This window comes from Pieris rapae, chromosome 2 (assembly GCF_905147795.1).
Source record: "Pieris rapae chromosome 2, ilPieRapa1.1, whole genome shotgun sequence".
In the NCBI taxonomy this organism is placed as follows: Eukaryota; Metazoa; Arthropoda; class Insecta; order Lepidoptera; family Pieridae; genus Pieris; species Pieris rapae.
Window position 1 is genome coordinate 2570776 of NC_059510.1, and position 22889 is coordinate 2593664.

At 31.4% G+C, this 22889-nt stretch overlaps 1 protein-coding gene across 2 annotated transcripts in view; it reads right to left on the reverse strand.

Annotated features, from left to right (window-relative positions):
• Window positions 1-622: 622 nt before the first annotated feature.
• The window catches only part of LOC110995163, a 48357-nt gene continuing 26090 nt past the window's right edge, over window positions 623-22889 (reverse strand). For both annotated transcript variants that reach the window (XM_022262186.2, XM_022262187.2), the window contains exons 2-7: window positions 7685-7881; window positions 6578-6706; window positions 4363-4482; window positions 3877-4039; window positions 3481-3609; window positions 623-3305 (exon numbers count right to left, since the gene is read on the reverse strand). In XM_022262186.2, coding sequence (XP_022117878.1) covers window positions 3086-3305; window positions 3481-3609; window positions 3877-4039; window positions 4363-4482; window positions 6578-6706; window positions 7685-7881 — 958 coding nt within the window. In that variant the 3' untranslated portion in view covers window positions 623-3085. The remainder of the gene's footprint in view (window positions 3306-3480; window positions 3610-3876; window positions 4040-4362; window positions 4483-6577; window positions 6707-7684; window positions 7882-22889) is intronic.

Genomic DNA, 22889 nt, shown 5'->3' on the forward strand with positions numbered 1-22889 from the left:
ATCGTAATCATTGTAATTTATTAACATTATTAATATAAATTTCAGCTACTTCAATAAGTTAAAAATCTTAATTTACTAAAGAAAAAATTAATTTAGGGACATACACAAAAGGCAGCTTTCTGGCAACAAGTATACTTATGAACGTCAAAAAAATAAATTAATTCTAAATTTACATTTACTTCCAGTTTGCAAGTCAAGGGCGTAAGCGGACAAGAAGAACCGGCAAGAAACTTTCCGCCACTCTTTTCAATCGCCACGTTTGTAATACAAATTGTTTGAACTGGAGCAAATCAATCGCAAAGATTAGGATCATTTAAGCATTTGTCAAATTTATAAAAAGCTTTATTGATTAATTTACTTTTAACGAGAGCTTTGATTTTTTTTATTTCTTTAATTTCGCTTGGGAGTTTGTTGTAAAAACAAATTACAATTTCCATAATTAGGGAGTGGTTTAACTTCTGGAGCCTGGTTGGTCGTACACTTAAATTAGTTCTATTTCGCCTATTATACTGGTGATTTACATAGGCTGATAGATTTTATGCTTGGATATAAAAGAAAATCCGAAAGTTTTTAAGTACATTTTAAATAATATAGAATTTCGAAAAATATAAAAGAAAAACCCTTTTAAATTCAAAATTGTATTTTTCATTTCATTCATATTAAATACACTTACTAAATATTACTTAGGCATGGTACTTAACTACGAATTATAAAAATTACTTGTCCTATAATTTCAAAATCAATTGGCCAATAAATGCCGTCATCACATAAAAATTAAGATACCTAATCAGTATTTAAATAGGACTTATGTTTAATGTTTTACCACAATAATCATCTAAAGTGTATGTAATTATTTATTTAAGCCACATTTCTGTATTATGAGCAAAAAATATAATAATTAGGGTACTTTAAAATGTGTTAGGTCAATTAAAAAAATAACTAACATACAAATATCACAAAAGTTAATCGAAAATATTCTATCTACTTGTTGTTGAAGCAATTAAATATTCCTAATATTTCATGGACTTATATAATTGTTTCCTTCATTTTATTATGTGAGCAGAAAAGTTGATCATGATTACATAATATTTAACTTACGCATTCTATTATTTATGGACGTGATGAATTCATAATTTGGCAACACTTTTGGCTCCTACCTCTCACAAAGTGAATTACCTAAACTCACATATATATGTTAATTTAATGGGATTGGTATCAAACAAAACATGTCTATTTAGCATAAAAATATTATAAAACAGATTACAATTTCAAATATAGAGAATATAAAACACAACCTCACAAATTGAATACTTCTGGAGAAAACTTTGAAAATGGTAATGGAAAACTATTTAATATCTACAAATTGAAACATAAACATAATGTATTTCAGTAAATGGGCTATTCTTATATATCGAGTTAACAATCTACGCGCAAGTTATTTAACTTGATATTCATGTTTTAAAATTATATAATGATAAAGTGTATTGATTTAAGTTTAAGTTACTATAGAAGAAAGATCTTCTGGTTGTTAGGGAGCGTTCAAGTATTTCGTAACGAATTTGAGAGGGGTTGGGATAAAACGTTATTATACGGGGCGGGGATTAAATTATGCGTTATTGTTAATATTATTTTCGACTTTCCGATACTTTACACCACATAAATGGTAACTTTAAGGAGTAATAAGTACCTGGGTGATAACGAAACGTTTTACTATTTGGTACAGAATAACGTTACGGCGCGTTACATGGGGGGGGGGGGGTCCAGAATCTTCAAAAATTTCGTGACATAATACTTGAATTACTAACCTTAGGTGATGTTTGTATGATATACTCTGTGGAGTTGCACACATGTATTACAATATTATATAAAAATGTATTGGAGAAAGCATTATTGTATTATGGCATATCTGTATTTTAAAATGTCTTCACGACATTAAAAACGTGTCCAAAATTAACACTTAGACTTTTGCTCTGTTTTTGTTATTGCTACAACTTTAATGTGTATTATGGACTAGATTTAGGAGTGGTTACATACTTTAAACTAACCTAATCAGTTTATAACGAGTACTTATTTATAACTTATCAGAGTTTGAAGCCATTTAATTATTATCCTACGAAAATCAAGTCTGTACAACGTAGGAAAACCTAGATACATCAAAATTCATATCTTAAATTATATACACATGGAGACAAGTTGTTCATCCACTTCATGTCGATCTAAACGTAAATGCATAAAAAATTATAATCTGAATTTTAAAAAGCATAAACACAAATGATCACTCTTAACGGCGAGATCCTTAGACAAACCTATTTCTGCAGACGTAACACGCTCTCGCATTTTACGATGGTTACTTTAAGACAATTTCATAGGCTTGAGACAAAATCACTTTTCAACAAGCGTATCCCACTAACACTTAACTACCATTTTCATACAATTTCGTTGGTGCGTTAGTGGAACATGCCTGACGAAAAGGTATTTAGTATTGAGCCCCATGACGATCACGTTTGCCTAAATAGATTTTGTCTAGGGAGGGATTTTCTGGTTATCTACACAGCATTATTGATTTAAGACGGCATACGTGAAGAATTTTTTACCAATTGGAGTCTTTCGTCTGTTTCTTTATGAATAAACACAATTAGACTGAGTTAGTTTTTAACAATTAGGTCGTCATGTTACGATAAATACAATTCTATGTCACATTTACAAACCAACCTCGGGGGGTTTCTTACGGTATTGAAACCCCTTAATAACAGATTTTAATGAAAATACTGCGAGTAGTACGTGAGCGCTAGCGGAAGACCGATGTGATTGTTTGAGCAGTTATGTAAAGCTTATTGGTAAACATCGATTTGTAACATTAGGCTAATGTTAAACCCAACCAGTTTTATCTCAACACGTCTAGAGATCTCTCTATAATAATGTCATGCACAAATGTTGTCATAGCTTATCATCATAATATTACAAATAAATCTTTACCAAAATACATATGATCGAATAAAATTAACACTGAAAGTCATTTACAATCCGCATGGTATTGGAATGCACTCGTTTGTTGTCTGTTCACTGTTAACACTATTATCGCGTATTAACCTTTGCCTTCGTCAGGAATTGTGATACGAACTGTGGCAGGTTTTTGTTTATCACTATGGACACTGGGGTATTTATCGTTCGAGCGTATTTCGTCTGTGGTTGTGAGTTTGCATTCCACGACGCGGTAGTTGCAGATCGGGGTACCGCAATCGAAATGCGATGGCACTGAATTGGGAATGTCGCTCAGCTGTGATTCTTCCTTGAATGGTGGACAACTGTGAACAAATAAGATTATTTTTTTAAATATCAGTAAATAATTGCAATTTGCAGGGACTATTTTGTTACAACTCAATACTAGCGTTAATCTGAATGCGTGGTTATATTACCCAATAAAAAATCGAGTTTCTAATATACCAATGTCAACATTAAGTCTTAATTCTATTTAATTACCTTAATGGGGGAGGTGTCGGTGAGCGCGACAATGGAAAACTGGCAACTTCTCTCGAGATAGCCAACGATTTTATTGAACCGAAAGTTTGTTCGGGACTTAGCGGTGCTCCGAGAATGGATGCCATTCCTCTGTAAATAACATAAAATTAATTAATTTATGCAACCAATAACGAGTTACTAAGTTAGGTAGACGATTTGGAAAATGATTACTGGACCTGGATTCGCTTCCCGAATATTTTCGTATTAGATGGTACAAAATTACGCCTTACAAAGAACATCAAAGAACACGAAAACGAACACGTGAATGCTCTTTTGTTTATGTGCGCGTTATGGAACACGAAAGACTCGGCTTCAATATTGTATTAGCTGGGATCGGCTGATTAAATCTTAACTTACACAACAGAGTCGCTAGGTACAAGGAAGGGTAAAGGTGGGGGACATGGGGCATCAGCTCTTGCTGGTGACGCGGGCTCTACGGAACGGGGGCAGCGAGGTGTTGCACTCTCCTCCACCATACCAAGCCAGCCACGAAGGAAACGCCAAAGACCAGTGGGGCTTCCTGTAATATACAAATATAGGTACTATGTAAAAGTCGGTTCTTAAAATACATATAAAAGTGTGTATGCTTAGGTACCTACATAATATGAAAAATTTAGTCTGCTGAAAATCTTGAAAAATATTATAAGAATAATTTAAATTTGAAATTGATTTAGCGAATTTGAAAGATCCATCGACATAGACAAAGTTAAAAAAAAATGATATAAATGTTATTTAAAATTCGACTGTAGATAAGACTTGAAACCATAGAATATACCATAGAGTGCAGTCAATTCAAATGGTTTATGTAATGATGAATTGAAGGGAAGATATTTGTTTACTTACGTGTATATTTCCTACTATTCTGTGGACTTAATGGGTAGAAGTCCCCGTGAATGGGGCAGTGGAAGGCCAACCGACGCTGACGTTTTTGGGCCGCTCGCATTAACATACATAGCACAATACCTGGAAGTAAAAAAATTGGTTGCCTGTAAAGTCGGTATACGGGCGAAAGTTTTACGTGACAACGACTTTGAGTGGTAAAATAATTTTAATGTGAATATTCATTCGTATAGTAGGAAGAAGGATGAATCACTTTTTATGTCTGTCTCTCTCGCTCTTAGGCGGGCTAACCATGCCCGAGTGGAAGGGACGCGTGCCTCTCACTCGCTCTCATTGTGAGCGCATAACGTGAGCGGAGCGTAACGCAGTTTCTTGAAGTGTCACCCGGCAAACCAATTTATAAGACGTTGTCACGTCAAAAGGACCAATCAATTACGAATATTTACTCAAAATATTCATTTGTTTCACACATAAGAGTATCCCATTTTTTTTGCCGTGAAAGAAGTGAAGTCAGCTAAGTGTGGGTTGTATTGTATGACAATTTTTTTAAAACTAATCAATCTATATTACCAAAGGCCACTGCTATTGTTATTTTATTCTCCTAAATTTTCGATAGAAAGTAAACAGTTTCTGATATCGATCGCATATTGAAAGTAACGAAAACCTTAAGGGTCTTGTGAGCGTTTGGCTGTGTGCCAAAATGCCCCGGAAGACTGTTACGTGATTTATATATCATTTCACTTTGACATAGAACAAATAAGTAAGACCTTATGTAAAATGTCGAGAAGGTGGCCCCGCTTTATGCAACTTGTATTTATGGAACTATGTCTTATAGTTGTAATTAATCATAATGACTGTAATCCGTATGTTCTATAGGAGAACTGTAAGTTAATTTTCGTCGCAGTTATTAAGTACATCAACTTAATCAAAAAAATTCCCACGAAATTTACTTTATGAGCCGCCCAAAAATATTTATTTATCTATTCCTAATAGCAGTTTTAGTGACAATTATTCTTATTATTTTTCTACATTATATTATGTACACAAACTTACAGACAGATTGACTTCTTTACTTACAGTGTTAGACGTTATTAATATAATTTTTTCTACTACTATTATTATTTTATTTTTCTTTTTTTGCGTTGAAGTGTTATTATTCTTTCTTGATTATAAGATATTATTATTATTTTGTGTATTAAACCTGTGTGTTTTGTTAGTAATAAACGTTATGTTTATGTTTATTCCATTGCTTATTCAAACATGCGATGGGCGTTTATAATGGTTAGAGAAGGGGTGATTAAAATCGAAGATAGTCCATCGAAGTCTATAATTGTTTTACGGCACCATTTAGTTGTAATTCAATGTTAGCTAATATTAAACTATGCTTATCTACTAACTTGGCGATGAAAAAGAGTGGCGGAGAGTTTTTTGCCAGTAGGTACTTCTCTTCCGTTCTACGCCTTGATTTGAGAACTGGCAGTAAATGTAATATTAGAAGCATTTAATATATAATTCTTTTTTGACGTACCTGTTCATGTTACCTACATGAATAAATGATTTTTGATTTGATTGATTGATTAAATACAGGTTCAATATAATAATGTTTAAGGGTATTAAATGAAATAAAATTACTCGGAAAAAACTTGTAGTCTCTTTTGATTTTATTTTTGTAACGGCAAGTGATATCACCTTAGACACTCACATTGCCGGAGGGCTCGCAATAACGTTGATGGTCCAATAAGTAACGGGACGGTCTTTTGAAGGACCTTAAGTCGAATTGGTTCGGAAATACTTCAGTGCAAAAAATAAGAAGTAAAGATGTAAGGCACCAAACTCAACTTAATAGACGTACTTCATCATACTCGTACACATAAATGGCGATGGACACCTAGCGAAATAGAAGAACAATAGGTGGACATTAGACACCACAACATGGGAAGGGCAAAAGAAGCCACCAAAGGAACCGATGGATCGATGAAACAATTCAAGTAGTCGGTAAAGACTGGAGCAGAAAAGCAAAACATAAAAAAGTATGAAGTGAAATAGAGGAGGTCTTTACCCTACAGGGGGTTCCAATAACATATTTATAAGATTAAAATATTATTTAAGTTTGTTGGAAATAAATGGGCTTTATTATTATTATTTAGTTCAGTGAGAGGTTCTGATTTAATACATTTTTTGAAAATATATAGCCGTTTCTGATCTTATTCATACTAACCAGCTATGGTCATAAGAGCCCCTGCAACGATGCATACTGGACCCAGAACTCGAGAGTTTCCAGTGAAAGCGATGCGAGCGGCATAATGGTCTGGTTCTTCATTTTCACCACAACCACGATATGATGCGGCTGAAAATAAGTAAGCAGAACATTTTAAAATATTTGGTAAATAAAGATCGCTCAACACATACATACGTCACAGTAATATGCAAAGTACATTCAAGTTATAAGTTATATTAGATAATTATATTGACCTACATAGTAAAAATAAAAGGGATAAACTTTCCAAAAAAGAAAATAAACCTAAAAAAAATAACACAAAAAATAACATTAAAAATACTTAAAAAATAATCTGGAGAGAAAATTAAGATATATTTAAAAAGTTTGGAACTGTGACAGGGTATACAATTACAAACTTAAATATTTTCGAACTTTAAGCAAGCAAACTTTTAATTTTTTTAAACTATTATATCGTAATTATGTTTATACTTCATTTAAAATTTGAACGAGGATCATGTAGGTGGAAATAGTTAATTAAAATGACAATTTGCCGTTTGACTTGGAACAAAAGTTCAGCCAAAAGGCTGAGATGATATTCTCTGAGGTTAATGTCGAAAGTCAATTATACATATAATTTTAGACAATGTTTTTGAGCTAATAGCTACCATTAGTCTAAGCCTAGAATATTTTTTAAATATGAGGATCCAATAGTTTAGTGAAAAGACCTGTGGAAGTAGGAATACAAGTGTCATTCCTTTAATAAAGATGTATTTTCTTTCATTAACACTATAAGAAATGACACTTTCTTATGTAAAATAATTGTAAATTGGGTTACACTAAAATAACTTACTAGGCGAAATTTTAATGTTCAATGATGTTTCCAGGTGACATTTTTTTACTAAAATATGTAGTCTATAATCTAAGTAAACTTAGAGAAATCATTAATACGATACATATATTTATTTTCATCCTTTATTATCATGAATAAGGAGTAAATATGTAGGGGTAATGTAGGAACCCCAATCCTTTCAATCATAAAATCAAAATGGATTTTTTAATAACAATACACGACTTAAGTATATTACTTAATAATACATCTATATTTACCTGTGAGCACACAGCCTACAAGCATAAACAGGAACCCAAATATTGGGAGGACGATTTGACAGTTGGCTGCCACGACTACGCCGGCGACTGCTAAGCCGCCCTCAACTTTTTCTACGCGCAGGCGGGAAATGGCAGGGGGGCATCGGGGCTTGCCTACTGGGGCACGGACTAAAGGCTCTCCAGGGGGCGATGTTGTCCTGTAAAAATATTCTTAAATTAATTATGTTGCCAGATTTATTTATAAACGAGAAAAAACTGGTCTTGCGTAGACTTACGCTTTTATGTTTGAAAAATGATTAAAAACGTTCCGTTTGTTTAATTGCTACATACGTAACGGTTCCTATAATTTACCAAAATTACAGTAAAGAGGGTTTATGAGTCATAATTGGAATTATAATTGTAACGAATGTTAACAAAGAGATTGCAACTAGCGAAAAATAATGCTAGAAATGTATTTACGTAAGAGATAATAATAAATATTTTATTTATTTATATATTTATATACAATAAAGAATTTACGCATACTCAAGCGAACATAACTTATATAACAAAAGATGTAATACAAAAATGTGTCATGAAAGGAAAATCAATGAAAATAGATTAAATATATTTAACTAAGTATGTACTTAATTCGCCAGTGTTTTGGGATGGCGTGTCTGTCATAGTATATACGTGTTGTGAGTGTATGGCGTGTGATCATGATGCAGGTTATTTAGCGCTATGGTTATTCTTAATAATCCTTTTATATTCGCGATAGCTTAAACAAGTCAAGGCATAAATAAATGTCCTAGTATGTCCAAGCTTCGCGATACAAAACTCAGTTTTTTCCGTAGTTGGTGTTGATGGGAGGTAACAGATTAATATACTTGCAAAATTGCATGAACAAGCTGATAAGGATATACAATAAAACGGACATAGACATTTCTATCTCATATCTATTTTCCCAATAACATCGTAACAAAGTAAAAAATTACAAGAAGGAAAATATTGTAATATGGAAAAGCAATCCGTATTCGTCAGCATATCAATTTCCATCAATCAATGGAAGAGCTTTTTCATCATGTTATTCGATGAATACGGGTATATAAATACATATTTTCTTTATTGTATGTAAGCAATAATGTTCGAGAAGAATCTTAATAAACGCTATGGAATTTCTAATACACTTAAGACCTGTTTGTTGACATTTTCATCTGACATGTAAATTGTGCTTTGTGTTTACGCACGCGTTAATTTTAGTGTAATGTTTTAAATATTTACCCACAAATAATGCCCTAAAAATAGTGATACCTATACCCTTTCCTACTAAACTTCAGGGAAATTATTATACTTAAAACCAAAAAAAAACCATAGATATTCATAATTATTACCCACAGTAAAACTTAAGAGCCTACATTTCAATTTACATAACATCTAATTATGTCGTCGTATCTACATCGGAATCGAAATACACAATTGATGTTTCATATTAATCGATTTCTTGATTATGTTTCGTTGCTGGATATAAAGTAGTAATACATTGTTGATAAATTAATAATGGCTATAGAAAGAATTAATATTAACAGTTACACAATCTTGGCTCACACTTTAATCTCTCGAGGCCTGTGCATTTTTTCAGCTTTCTAACATTGACATAGCGATCTGAGAATGATATGCTAACTACTTTAAGTATTTTAGAATAGATTAAACATGTTTTTATACTACAAAGCGATCCACATATTGTAATTAACGCCTTTTTAATCACATGTCATACTATTTTATTCATGCTCTCAATACCATAGAGTTAAAATGAGGACAATCAAATACTTAAATGAAAATATGATAGAAAAGTGATATACACTATTTTTATTGTGCTAATAGTACTTTTATATAGTATTGTAGTTGATAGAGTTGAGGTGATTCGCGACTTGGGAGTGCTATTTGACTCTGCTATGTCTTTTAGACCTCATTATAATGATATATGCAGCAGAGCTGGCCGGATGCTGTCCTTCATTCTTAGAACTGCTAAACCATTCAGGCGAGCCGATTCCTTTATTATCTTATACAGCTCTCTCGTGAGAACCATGGTTGAGTATTGTTCGGCGGTATGGACCCCGATATACCAAACTCATATAGATAGATTGGAGGCTATACAAAGGCGGTTTGTCAGAGCATTGTGCTATAAGTATGGTCTTAGGCGAAAAATAAAACAATATGACCAGCGTCTTGCCCACTTTCAAATGGTAAGTCTTGAAAGGAGGAGGTGGATGAGCGACCTGTGCACTTTGCATAAAATAGCAAATGGCTCATTTGACACCTGCCTTTTGGAGAGGCTGGAGATCAAGGTACCGACGCGTTCTGTGCGCATCCAGGAATTATTTGTTATACCTATGACTGATAACAATGTTTCCCAGAATGCTCCGCTCGTAAGAATGTGCAAATATTATAATGCTGTATGTGCTGAGGTTGATATTTTTCACAATAATATTTGTAAATTTAAAAAGATAGTTCATAGTAAATACTTGCAACCTTAATTACTAATTTAATTGATTAACGTATATGTATATAAACATGTGTGTGTGTGTATGTATAGATATATTTTTTCTCTTATTTTTTTTTTTTTATATTTTTGTCATTCGGTTTGATATGTGTATGTTGTTTAGTTGATATTTAGTGTAAATGCTGTGTACAGATATAACTGGAAGTCAGATTTTTAAATGTTGTTTAGTATGTAATAATTTTATGTATGTAGTCAGTCTGTTTTCTGTTTCTGTACCTTAATGTGAAAATAAAATAAATAAAATTTATATCTAGTTATAACTACTAAGTACGGTTTAAGTCTTTTGCAATAAAACGATTCGCCGAAGATACTGATACGGTGAATTTGAAACTAACGACTTCCTAAAGAGGAAATCGGAAACCTCGATTCTTAAGTCGTTTGGTTTAAATTATGAATACCAAGAAACTGGGATATTTCGTAATTCCTGAAAACAGATGCGATGGACGTAAGAAAATTTAAAAACACGTTAAAGACCGATTTACAGAAAGCAGAATTGTATCGTAAAACTAAAATAGCTTGGTGTGGGCATTGTGGTGGATTATTGTTTGTAGCCAAGGAAACAATATAAATATTATTAGTATCACAACATGAATATGTGATCTAAGAACGTTTGACTTTCTCTTCAAAACCAACCACATATCACCAATAAAATAAAATAAAATAAATCTTTGCGTAGAAATTTGTTTATTTGCGTTGAAGTACCTACTTAGTACGATAACACTAGCGTGTCTTTTTGAAATGAAATTAAGCGTAAGCGACAGTAGAAGCAATTTCTTATTTCAATAAAATGTCGCTGGTTCTTAAAATATCTTAGACTGCAATATGTTTAATATTGATTTAGTTCTTTAAGAACAAATTATAAGTCAGAAAATTTTGTTTGCTAAAAGCCTTATTCTTAGGGTACCTACTATAAATAGAATTGATTATGTTTTTTTTATTTTGTTTGATTGGATATAGTAATCGAGAAAGAGCGTATACAACGTACAATCTAAAAATTCTTAATATAGTGAGTACTATATATATAATATATATAGTACTCACTATATTTATTTAAAAGCGTCCACACATACTACTATACCGAATGTACAGTTTTATTTAGCTTATTTTTATTGTAATATCACGCTATCGAATATGGCCGAATAACGAAGGTTAAATTGCGGGGTATAGCTTGTTTAACAATTTAATCTTAGCGAACGTCCGTTCTTTGTGATACGTCTTTAATATGATAAACCTCACACGACTTGGCTGTTAAGTATCACTACATAGTATAAAACAAAGTCGCTTTCTCTGTCCCTATGTCCCTTTGTATGCTTAAATCTTTGAAATTACGCAACGGATTTTGATGCGGTTTTTTTTAATAGATAGAGTGATTCAAGAGGAAGGTTTATATGTATAATAACATCCATTAAATAGTGGAGAAGTACTGTTATTTTTGAGGTTTCTAATGTGATGTCGTAAATAATTACATTTTTTCCGCTTACATTGCAAACGCAGGCTGAACCCTACGAGTTTTATCAAAATAATGTATTAAGTATTGTACACATTGAAAAGGTCTACATAAAAGTCCGTGATGGTAAATGTCTATCTCTTATGGGTAACCCACATTTTTATATACAACGTTCACAGATTTTCTGTAGTGTATTTAGTATCAGCATTGCACCCGTGCGAGGGGGCGGGTCGCTAGTAAATTATAATCGTCCTAAGTATAGAGTATAAACGAACAAATCTAAGCTGTAATACGTATTAAATTTTCAGGGTGAATGCTTTAAGGTGCTTACGTATACACGTGACACGTGAAAAGAAACGTGATTATCTTGTGGGTTGGACGAGTTGGGAATTCGCGGCGACATACAGACGCCCTCTCGTCACCCGACGTTCTTCCGAGTTTCATGAATCGCTAAGTATTTATTACACAAATTTATTTATATACTTTCCTTTTTATATTTCTTGTGTCATGCGTTTGATAATCGGGTTTGCGGTTATGAAAACATCCTATGCGGTTGGATCAGATTCCTTTGTTTGTTCTAGAGTTATTTTATTACACTATAGATAAATAGATTTTTGTAACGCAGATATATTTTGATGTCGTTGGAAGATAGGACCTCGTTAGTACGGTACTAACAAAAGAATTAGCCATGGCTGAGATTGTTTATTATAAATATGAGATAAAAATAAAACATTCTTATCAAAAACATACCTTTACCATACATACGTATTAAACTTTGAAAAATTACAAACTATTTTCAAATTTAACACTACAAATTTTAATTTTTTGTATATTTACCACAATTGTCATGTATTTTAAAATATATCGCTCATAATACATGCTATAGATATAGTATTATACATGATGTGGTGAAATTAAATAAAAAAAAAATAACGAAGGCGTAGTTTTTTAAAAATTTTATTGAATATACCTATATAGGGTATATTTATGTATATTCGATAAAAAAAACATAAATAAATAAATAAAATAAATAAATAAAAATGTATATTAGCGTTAATTACTCGATCTTAAAGCAACAAAAATACATTTTATCAAACGGTATTTTCCAAGCGAAAACCTTGAACTTGTGACATTAGAAATTAAAGTTATGAAAATTAGGGAAAAGGAAACTTTTGTCAGTCATTCATTTTAGCAATGACAGTTTTAAATATTACGTGCGACTGGAAATAATATAATATTAAATTATTAATAAATAGTTTATGTTTAGTTAACTAAGAGAGGTGTGCTATAAATATGAACACTTCGTATCTTTGTCCAGTGCTAAAGTCAACCACTCGCCATGACTGTTCTGGCAAAACTGAAATTATTAAAAAAAAATTACACTGTAAACGCAGATTAACACAAAACGCAAAAGCTTTTTGTTTTAGTTTAAGAAAGAGAGAGTGGGAGACAATTAGATAAGCTCTTGTCTTTTAGATATATTTCCCAAATGTGTTTAAGTATCTGCGACTAAATAGCCAGTACGAAAATAATAATTTGTTAGATTTTTGCCTACGATTATGTTATATAATTGGTTATTGACTATTCAAATGCAATATAAAATCAAATTTAAATGATAATAACGGTATTAAAATGCAATGAAGATCAATCAAAAGATATTAGTAGTAATTCTAGTGTGAAGTCAATGGGTGCTAGGATTTAAATTAAGTGAAAAAATTATTCAGACAATTAAATTAAACTCGTTACCAGCTACACTATTTACTAATATAACTAGAAACAATATTAAATTTAAATTAAAAAATTATTACATAAAGCAAACAATTATAAATTACGCATAACAAAAATCAGACTTCGTCATTTAATTCATATTTAAATATTAGAACACATCCTGTAGTCGATTGAGAATTCTCGTCAAGAACAGGTTTCTTGCATCGGCTATGTATGAAGCGGCGGTGTTTCGATTGTTTTGGTGCGTTGTTTGTGCAATTTTTGAGGGTAAAGGTGTTATGTTGTACATTATGTCACTTTATTAAGTTAATTATAATTAACTAAATATTTTCGACGTCCTGGTGGACAGAAAAACTGTGTCCAGTTTATGTTTCCACCATACCAACTACTACAATTTAAGATTATTTATACAATAAAGAAATAAATAAATAAATAAATAAATCTGTATACTGCGAGATTATGTTGGATGACATTATAATAGAAATTAAACCAGTTCCAGCTTATTATTATTATTTTTGAAATTAATAAAGCTCATGTTAGTACCATAATGTTATGAAATATGATCGTATTTTAGGGGTAGAAAGTCAAGTCGTCACAACTATGCGAAAATACTAAAATAGTGTATCTATACAAATGTAGCTGAAAATCTTTTTTTTTATAAACAACAGGGGGCAAACGGGCAGGAGGCTCACCTGATGTTAAGTGATACCGCCGCCCATGGACACTCTCAATGCCAGAGGGCTCGCGAGTGCGAGATGCTCCTCTTTTCTTGAAGGACCCTAAGTCGAATTGGTTCGGAAATACTTCAGTCGGCAGCTGGTTCCACAAAGTGGTGGAATATTCCATTAAAGAACGACAAGGCGGCCATTCAAAAAGTAACTTGAAATTTTAAGTTTAGCATTTAATATTCTATTCATACGTCCTTAATCCCTCACTGACACAGTCCCGTAACGCACTAGAAACGTGATGTTACGTAAAAATTTTAAATTGCATATCCGTTTAAGCATATTAATGTCTATGTACGGAGATTAATAAAATGACAATTTACTTCTCATAATAGAGGCATACTTCCGTTGATTTTTGTCATTCTGTCATTTAGTTTAGGTTGTTAAAACTATCTTATTTCTATTTATACGCCTTCTTCATAAAAACTGTATTGTATTTAAACAAAAATTTTCATCTGTCCCTTTTCATTACAGCGCAATTAGTCAGGAGTCGAACGAGTACTTTACTTTTAACAGCGTTGTTAGAATTATTTTATTTTTATGAATAAATGATGTTTGCTGTAGGATTACTAAATAAATAAACAAATAAAGTAAGTATGGCTATAAATGACTAAGTATAATATTCATTGGGACTTGAACACAATGAAGCAAAAGCCTGTAATCCTAATTATTTGTGACGTTAATAACAATGTCTGTAATAATTATTTTCGTCACGTTTATAACAATAGAATAACGTGACCGAACCAACATAAAATTTAAGCTATCTAAAGAATGTCATTGTAATATTAAGTAATGGATATTTTAAATAATAAATTATTAAGGCACTAAAACTCAAAGCATGTCACAACACAGTGAATGTATATTTCGCCCAATGCTGCTGCGGTAAAGAAAACGTCTTGACACTGTTATGTCATACATACGCCTTGCCTACTTACAAATATTTATTTATTTATTAACACTTCGGTACATTACATAAAGCAAAGCAATTGGCGGCCTTATCGCTATGGAGCGATTTCTTCCAGGTAACCATTGTGAGTAAAGGAAAAAAAAACATGGATTAAATCACATAAGGTAGGCACGAAGTGCAAAAATACATATTACAAATACAATAATAAAAACATACTTAACAGAAATAAAAACAAAAAACTAAACTGACATAGGATACATAAAAAAAAAGACAAAAGTGATGAAGTGAAAATATTAGAAAAAAAAATACAATCTAAAATAAATTAGTCTTATAATGTACCAAAATGTAAATGTATGTACACAATACGACTTACATACAATTAATTTAAAAATATATTTAAGTACACATTAATTTTTTAAATATTGAACCCACAGATTTAAAAATATGTATATTGTTTGTTAATAATTAACAGAATAACAGGTGCCTGCTTCGGTACAATATTTTAATTAATTTTATAAGTTTATTGAACTTTTTGTGCCATTCATTCAAATGAAAGGGAGAAAATCTAGCTCAAAATAATTGAGAGCAATAAACGCAAAGAATAAAATTAAAAAGCCTATTTATTATCTTTATAATTTGAAAGGGTGAATGGACTATAATGGATTCTATCGCCGTGTTAATTTGACAGGAGAAGGGTTGATTACAATATTGGCGTGATAATGGGTTTGAGGAACTCCGTTGTCACTTTTGGTTCTGCACTAGCTTCGTGTGCTCTATAAAAAAATCGCAACAAACTCGCAAGACAAGTCTTGAAACACTGTATTCATAAAAAACTTAATCAATTCCATTTGTCTTAAATTTTATATTCTACAATATCATAGATAAATTAATAAAATTCAAAGGTAAGGGAACAAATAGCAAACACAGTTTCCGAATCAGTGACCGCGACCGAATCAGATTCGTCCTTAGTGGAAATCAATTGATTCGGTCTATTTTATTTGTTAAGTTTCTTTTTTGTTACTAGAACGGAAGTGGTAGATACTTTTTTAATAGAATATTATTTTCTATGGATCTATAAAAACTTTATGGATCAGGATTTTTTTTTATATTGACGTGTTTGAAGGGATTTTAAAAATAAACCATAATTAAAGATGCCGTTATTAAAACCGCTACTTATACGCTACAAACCGATATTTAAACCGCCTACTAGGAACAAAAATTCCATTCTAATTTAACCACTAAAACGTTGAACGATTAAAATAGAAAATTTACGCGTTGATCATTTAGTTTTATTTTGGTCAGCGGTAGGGGGCAATCTGTAGTCCAGACAGTACGAAAATAGGATGTCCCCCACACAAATTGAGTGACAAGGGGACGTTGAACGAATATATCCTGCTGTAGATTAGTGCTTCGGAATCGTTAAGGCCATGTGATAATAATACGTGTTAAATGATGCACTTGGCTTCGATTAGTGAGCCGTTTGAATGAACAATTTATTGTTGGTAGTAAAATATTTTGGAAAAGTGTTTTAATTATGTCAATGTAAAATAATGTGTAATATAAAAAACGGGAGTGAGAATGTCTTTCCTGATCCTATTTAAACCATAGCATATATATATACCTAAATTGTGGTAGGAAATATAATTATTGAGGTTTTAATTTTATTCAAAAGGAAGTCCCGTTCATTTAATACATACAGATTTCCTTTTGGAACGGAAGAAGAATCATGAAACGAATGCTAATAGTAGTAGTATTATTTTATATGAAGTACTGGTTCATTTTGTATTTCAGTCGTTTTCGTAAAATTTTATCTAAATTAAGCATTAACTTTTACATATAGTAATCTTAAAGTTAATTAAGCTAGCTATAATAAACGTAATGACATTGTTATACTTAATGTTGTCGGCATTTTGTTTATATCAAAAAAGTCTTTTTGTTCTATAAATCTTCTAGTATTGTTTTAAGCCCGAACACAAAGCTAATTCTTTCACAAAATTTAATGAAAACTGATAGTCTGTTAAGTATATAGAGTAACTAAGTAGGTATGTAATATAGATGAGAAGTCCGATAAGGGCAGTGATGCGGAAACAGCACAAGTTCAACGGACGAGGTCCCGTTGTAACCAATCTCTTGGTTAAAGGAGACTGATTTATTCTTTAAAAAATGATGATCTCATAAAAAGATAAAGACACCGGTAACGTGAGGAATTGTTTTTATAAAATGTGTACATTATCGAGGAATTACCTAGAAGAATTTTTGTCCTGAAGAGAACAAGAATTTTTGACGACGCCAACATCGTCCAATTTATAAAACGCAAAAGGCGCATTTGGTTGCGACATGTGCACGTATTAGCAGACGACAGAACCCCAACGTCATTACTTTAGTGTACTCACATCCCCGGAAAGAGAAATCCAGGAAGACTGAGGCTGCATTCATGAGATGGAATTGTAAAGGAACTCGAATAGGAGTTCGTTGCTGGACGCAAGAAGCAAGAGATTGCGTTTGCGAAAGATAATTGTCTAAAGGCTGTTAAACCATTAATGATGATGGTACATTGCTTAAATTAAACAATTACGAATTCGACTTAGGGTCCTTAAAGAAAAGAGCGTACCAATTCTTAAAAGGCCGGCAACGCACTCGCGAGCCCTCTGGCATTGAGGGTGTCTATGGGCGGTGGTATCTCTTAACATCAGGTGAGCCTCCTGCCCGTTTGCCCCGTGTTTTGTTCTATTAAAAAAAATTGTATGAGATAATTGTAGGTATGTATCAATGCCTCATCTGGGTCCGGTCTCCCGAGAAGTTTATCTGAATTTGAAATGCAAGCCCGGCTATCACTTGTTCGTAGAAAATGTAAGGAGAGAAATCTCTGCACCGAATATTTCAATCACGAATTGCATTAAATTTATGAACGAAATAGTTCTCAAATGCATTTGATATCCAGTTTAATTTTATACCCCTAATTAATATTGTTACTATATTAAGTCCCGACAGAGTATTAATTTTCCCAATGAATTAATGGTATTGGGAATAAGTTCAATGCACGGTTTCATTTTCATCGCTCGTGAATTAACTTTGGAATATTCGCAAATCGAATTCGCACACGAAACAAGGTTTGTGAACTTCCCTCTATAGTGATGAGTTGTTTTAAGTTATTCTACAATATTGTATAAAGTTCAAACATATTAACCAGAAGAGTACTTTGGTTGGTATGTTGAAAAATTACTTTATCCATTTATATGAGTAACATTTTGAATGTGGTCTATAATTATGAAAATAAATGAGATAAAGATCTTTTCTCCTGCGGAAAAATAGTGACTATGACCTTTTTTAACAATAAACAAATTTATTTAGTATGTTATCGTAAAATTGTATTTGCAGATTATGGTTTGGATACTCGTAAACGTGCAATTAAATGAAAATAGGCCTAGGCTTGTTAGCGCAGTTAGCAACCGCGTGGACTTTAACAATGAACTTGATACATACATGGACAAAGGTTGGAAATGGAGCCACTCACGTTATTTTCATTCGTGAAAAGAACTAGGTCGGCATGAAAAGAGGCCACGGTATATGTGAATCAACTTTGTGCCAACTGCCTATTCCATATTTAGGTCTAAAGAACCTTTTAAATCTTTATTGAAGTGAAACTTCTTTAGGCGCATGAAATTAATTTTTTATCAATAAAAACATTTTTTTTTATCAATAAACGTTTTTGTCGAAGGAAAGGGAGGGAGCGATTGAGAGTGAAGAAGAGAGTGAAGGGCGAATATATAGAAATTAAAATATTAAAATAAAAATATCGTGCAATTTATCAAATATATAGTATTTTATATTTTTTGGAAAATAATTTATTGAAATCTTAAACGACGAATTGTAAATTAAAATGCCACGTGTTTTTATTTCAAAGAAATTAAAAATAAAACAAAAATTATAATATGTAATTATTTTAGACACTTAATATTTTAATGACAATTTAATTCATTAAATCCCTAAAATAACTCCCTTTTCCCTCCCTCTAAATCTAAACTTTTAGATTTTTTTAAACTTGGATAATACTTAAAAATTAGTTTGCCAAAAAAGTTTAGCTTCTGATATGTGTACCTACTTTGTAGATACGCACGAATGTCGATGTCGATTCTGTGGATTATTAAATTATATTGTAGACTCTTTTTTCAAACTAGATACCCAAATCTCGAAAGTGTTTATTCAAACTTTAGACAAAAATGACTGTACTAAATTACCTACAATCTGAAATTCGATTATTATGTTTATTTTTGTACCATATAATAATTTGAGTCATTTTCGTGGTATTGTCGTCACTCGTGTTAACACGGACATTTAGTAAACGACTGGTTCCTATTTATTTAAAACATTTACTATTGATAATACGTACGTCATTTCACGATTTTGCAATCAACTCAATTTAGTATTTTGGCTTTGATGTGCTTTACTGTAGAAGGCGTTTCATTCTATTATAGATTCTCTATTTTTCTTTATAAATTTATTTAAGACAACTCTTTGCAAAAACCTCGTTTAGTTTTGTTGACGCAGTTGAATGAAAAATTGTCAAACAGGTTAAAGTAAAAAAAAAAAGAATTTGTAGTTGAATTTTATATTTACGTATTGATTGTTGAACATACTATTCGTAATTAAAAAGCTATAAATTATATTACCGATAATATCGAATACACATCAAATGAAACGTCAAGCACAAATAAAGTAATGACATTGACGGTACATTTTTCATTAGTTTAATATTCGAGTGTTTTATTTTATTAAGCAAACGGCTGACATGTTTGTATAACCACAGAATAACAAAACTGTAATAATGTGATTAAAAACTAATTGTTTTATTTTAAGACTTTTTGTCTTTTACAATATCCAGCTTGATGCGTATCTATTTCGTTGCTTGTATGTTTTAAAAATTGCGGAGATAACGCTTAATCTCATTACATTATTAATTAAAACATTAGTTCATTCATTATTCTTTCAAATATGCACAATGTCAAATACTATGATAAACTTGACAAGAGTAACAAATAATTATCAGCATAATAATTCTCTGAAAGCGCTTGCGACCTAAAATGATGCATCTCTATCTCCATATAGAGATAGAGATATATTATATCTGTGCGTTAGCTTCACACGTCTTCCTCTTCAATAGACAATAAAGTCATAAAATGTGTACCAAAAAAAATATGATAAATATTCTTGATTTTTAATATATGTTTAAATGCGTTAGTTACTTATTGTTATTAATTTTAGTATAGAGAAAGGTATGCCTTTCATGACAAACATTTCATCAGACGTTGCTGTCGTAATTCTCTTTCGTTTGTCATGTGACTATTTGTATATAATCTAAACCCGATTATTCTACTATACAAAGTCACGGGCATTTGTTAGTACAAATATAACTTGGTACAGCTCAAAGAACTTATTTAGATCGTTTCTAGTAGTTTCCATTGCAGCAATTCTGTGTATTAGTACCATCCGGCTTATTAAACGGATGTGGGCTCACTACAATAAAGCCGTCATAATACTAATCATCCATTATGGGCTGTCATTATTGTCTGAGGCCATTTCTGATAATGCATTTACGTGTGAGAAATTTAGTTCGATATTTTTAAAAATCTGTCTTGTAATAAGTACCTTGTAAAATTATAAATTACAAACAGTCTAAAGTCAGGCGGACTTATGACTCAATAATTTACATATACAATATTATACATTAAAATGTTTCTTAGGTTATAAATTTTCTTTTCTTAAGAATTCATTAAATTCTTTTTTCATAAAAATCCTTTATATATAAAAATATCTAAGATCACAAAACGTATTTAGGCTATTTGTAAACATCAGACCCTTTCATTAGTCTCTTTCCAATAAAGTATATAGATATCTTTCCAACAAAGAAATTTCCGCACACATAAACGAAAATGTCGACATTTCCTACATTCCTTCGTGACCTTTTTAAGCGACTTCAAAGCACAAATGTCCGATTCGACCTATCTATCTACGTATGTACATATTTATACATGTTATATATGACTATTTTCTTAATAACAACCCGCCGTATAAGAATAAATTTCGTTTTTTTTTTCAAGTTTTTTGAGAAGAACAAATTAAAGATTAGAGTTAGTTCTGGTCTTAAAAAACTAACGGAAGCGAAGTGCTTTTTTTGTCTAATTGTGTAACGCTGTGATAAAGGGATATAGGAGAGGATCTGGACAGAAACTGGTGGAAACAGTCTCCAGCTGCTTCGTTGCTGACGACAGACACTGCACGTCAAACATGATCTGCCGATTAAAAAGAGAGAGAGTGATAAAGATACACTTTAGTTATGAAAGTGCAACTTTCTTACTTTTTTATCAAAAAAATATTGATAAGCTAATTTATTTATAATGCAGTAAATAATTTTGATTTAAATTTGAACATTCTGTATTAATTGATAAAGTTTATTTTCCCACGGAGACAAAAAATAATTCATTCGTAATCCAAGTACATTAACCAAGATTAAACCTTACAAATGAACTTTTTTCGACAATTCGAATGTTAATTTATTTAATTGCCTGTATTTTTATGTCTTCGTTAATCGTATTAATGGCTTAAGATTTAGTCAAATAGATTAGAATTTAACATCTATAAAAATCTAATTGGATTAATACGAAATAAAAATTTAACAAACAAACAAAGTCAAGTTGGTCGAAGTCTCTCAATATCTGGACTAATTTTTCATGGTTTTTAACATGTGTTTGTCTCACTTCCGAATTATAATGAAGGAAAAAATATTCCAATAAAACACGATTAAAATGAAATTAAACGTATTTAAATAACCGTTTCGAATATATAAGATATATTGAATGGCGTATTTGGAAATAATAACGTATTTAAGATTTAAAAAATATAGAATAAAGTCAGTAAGGAAAAAGATTGACATATATGTATATTGGTTGAGAAATATAAATGCGTGTGTTACAAAATGTATTTGCGTACACTAAGGAAAATATATCAAACTACTTAAATGTATGACAATTTTAAATTGTTGTTAGTAATAAATTAATATTTATAGTCCATTCTTTGTATTATTTTCATAAAATCATAAATTATGTTGAGCAAACCAACACGACAATCATTGACTATGCGAGCTAGTTACAGTGTTATGAATGTAAAAATTTCAATTCAAATCTGAGGCCTAGACCTAAAAAGGTTGTAGCGCCATTGATAGTTTTTTTACAAGATAAAAACTCATCAGATAGATCATTGGACAAAGGTAAAATTTCAGTAGCTTTTCTCATTAAAGACGTCATAATGTTACGTTGTACAATCTCATAATATTTACGAAAAGTCTATTTCGGTTTCTTTTAAAATTCTTCCAAACAATAAATCGTCTTAACCAGTTCTTTGAATTGACTCATATCCGGTCTGAATCTTCGTTGATTTGATTACTGGTAAATTAGTTACCAAAATCAAAAATCAAAATAAAAAAATCATTTATTCATGTTGGTAACATAATGTACACTTATGAACGTCAAAATAAAGAAATTTATTGTATTTAAATGCTTCTAATTTTACATTTACTGCAGTTCTCAAATCAAGGGCGTAGAACGGAAACAGAACTAGAGGATATTCAAAATCATAGGTCATGCAAAACCATTGATATACAAAAACCCATCCAATTAGCTGAGTAAACTATAAAATTTCTCAGTCTGACAGTCTAAGGATCCTGAAAGCAAGGGTAGTGGATCCCGATATATGCAATGCTGACTTTACATCTACGTTAGTATCGTTTACGAACATTAGTAACTATGTTACAATGACTATTTATAATTTAGACACGTATAACTATGGTAATTTTTTAAAGGATT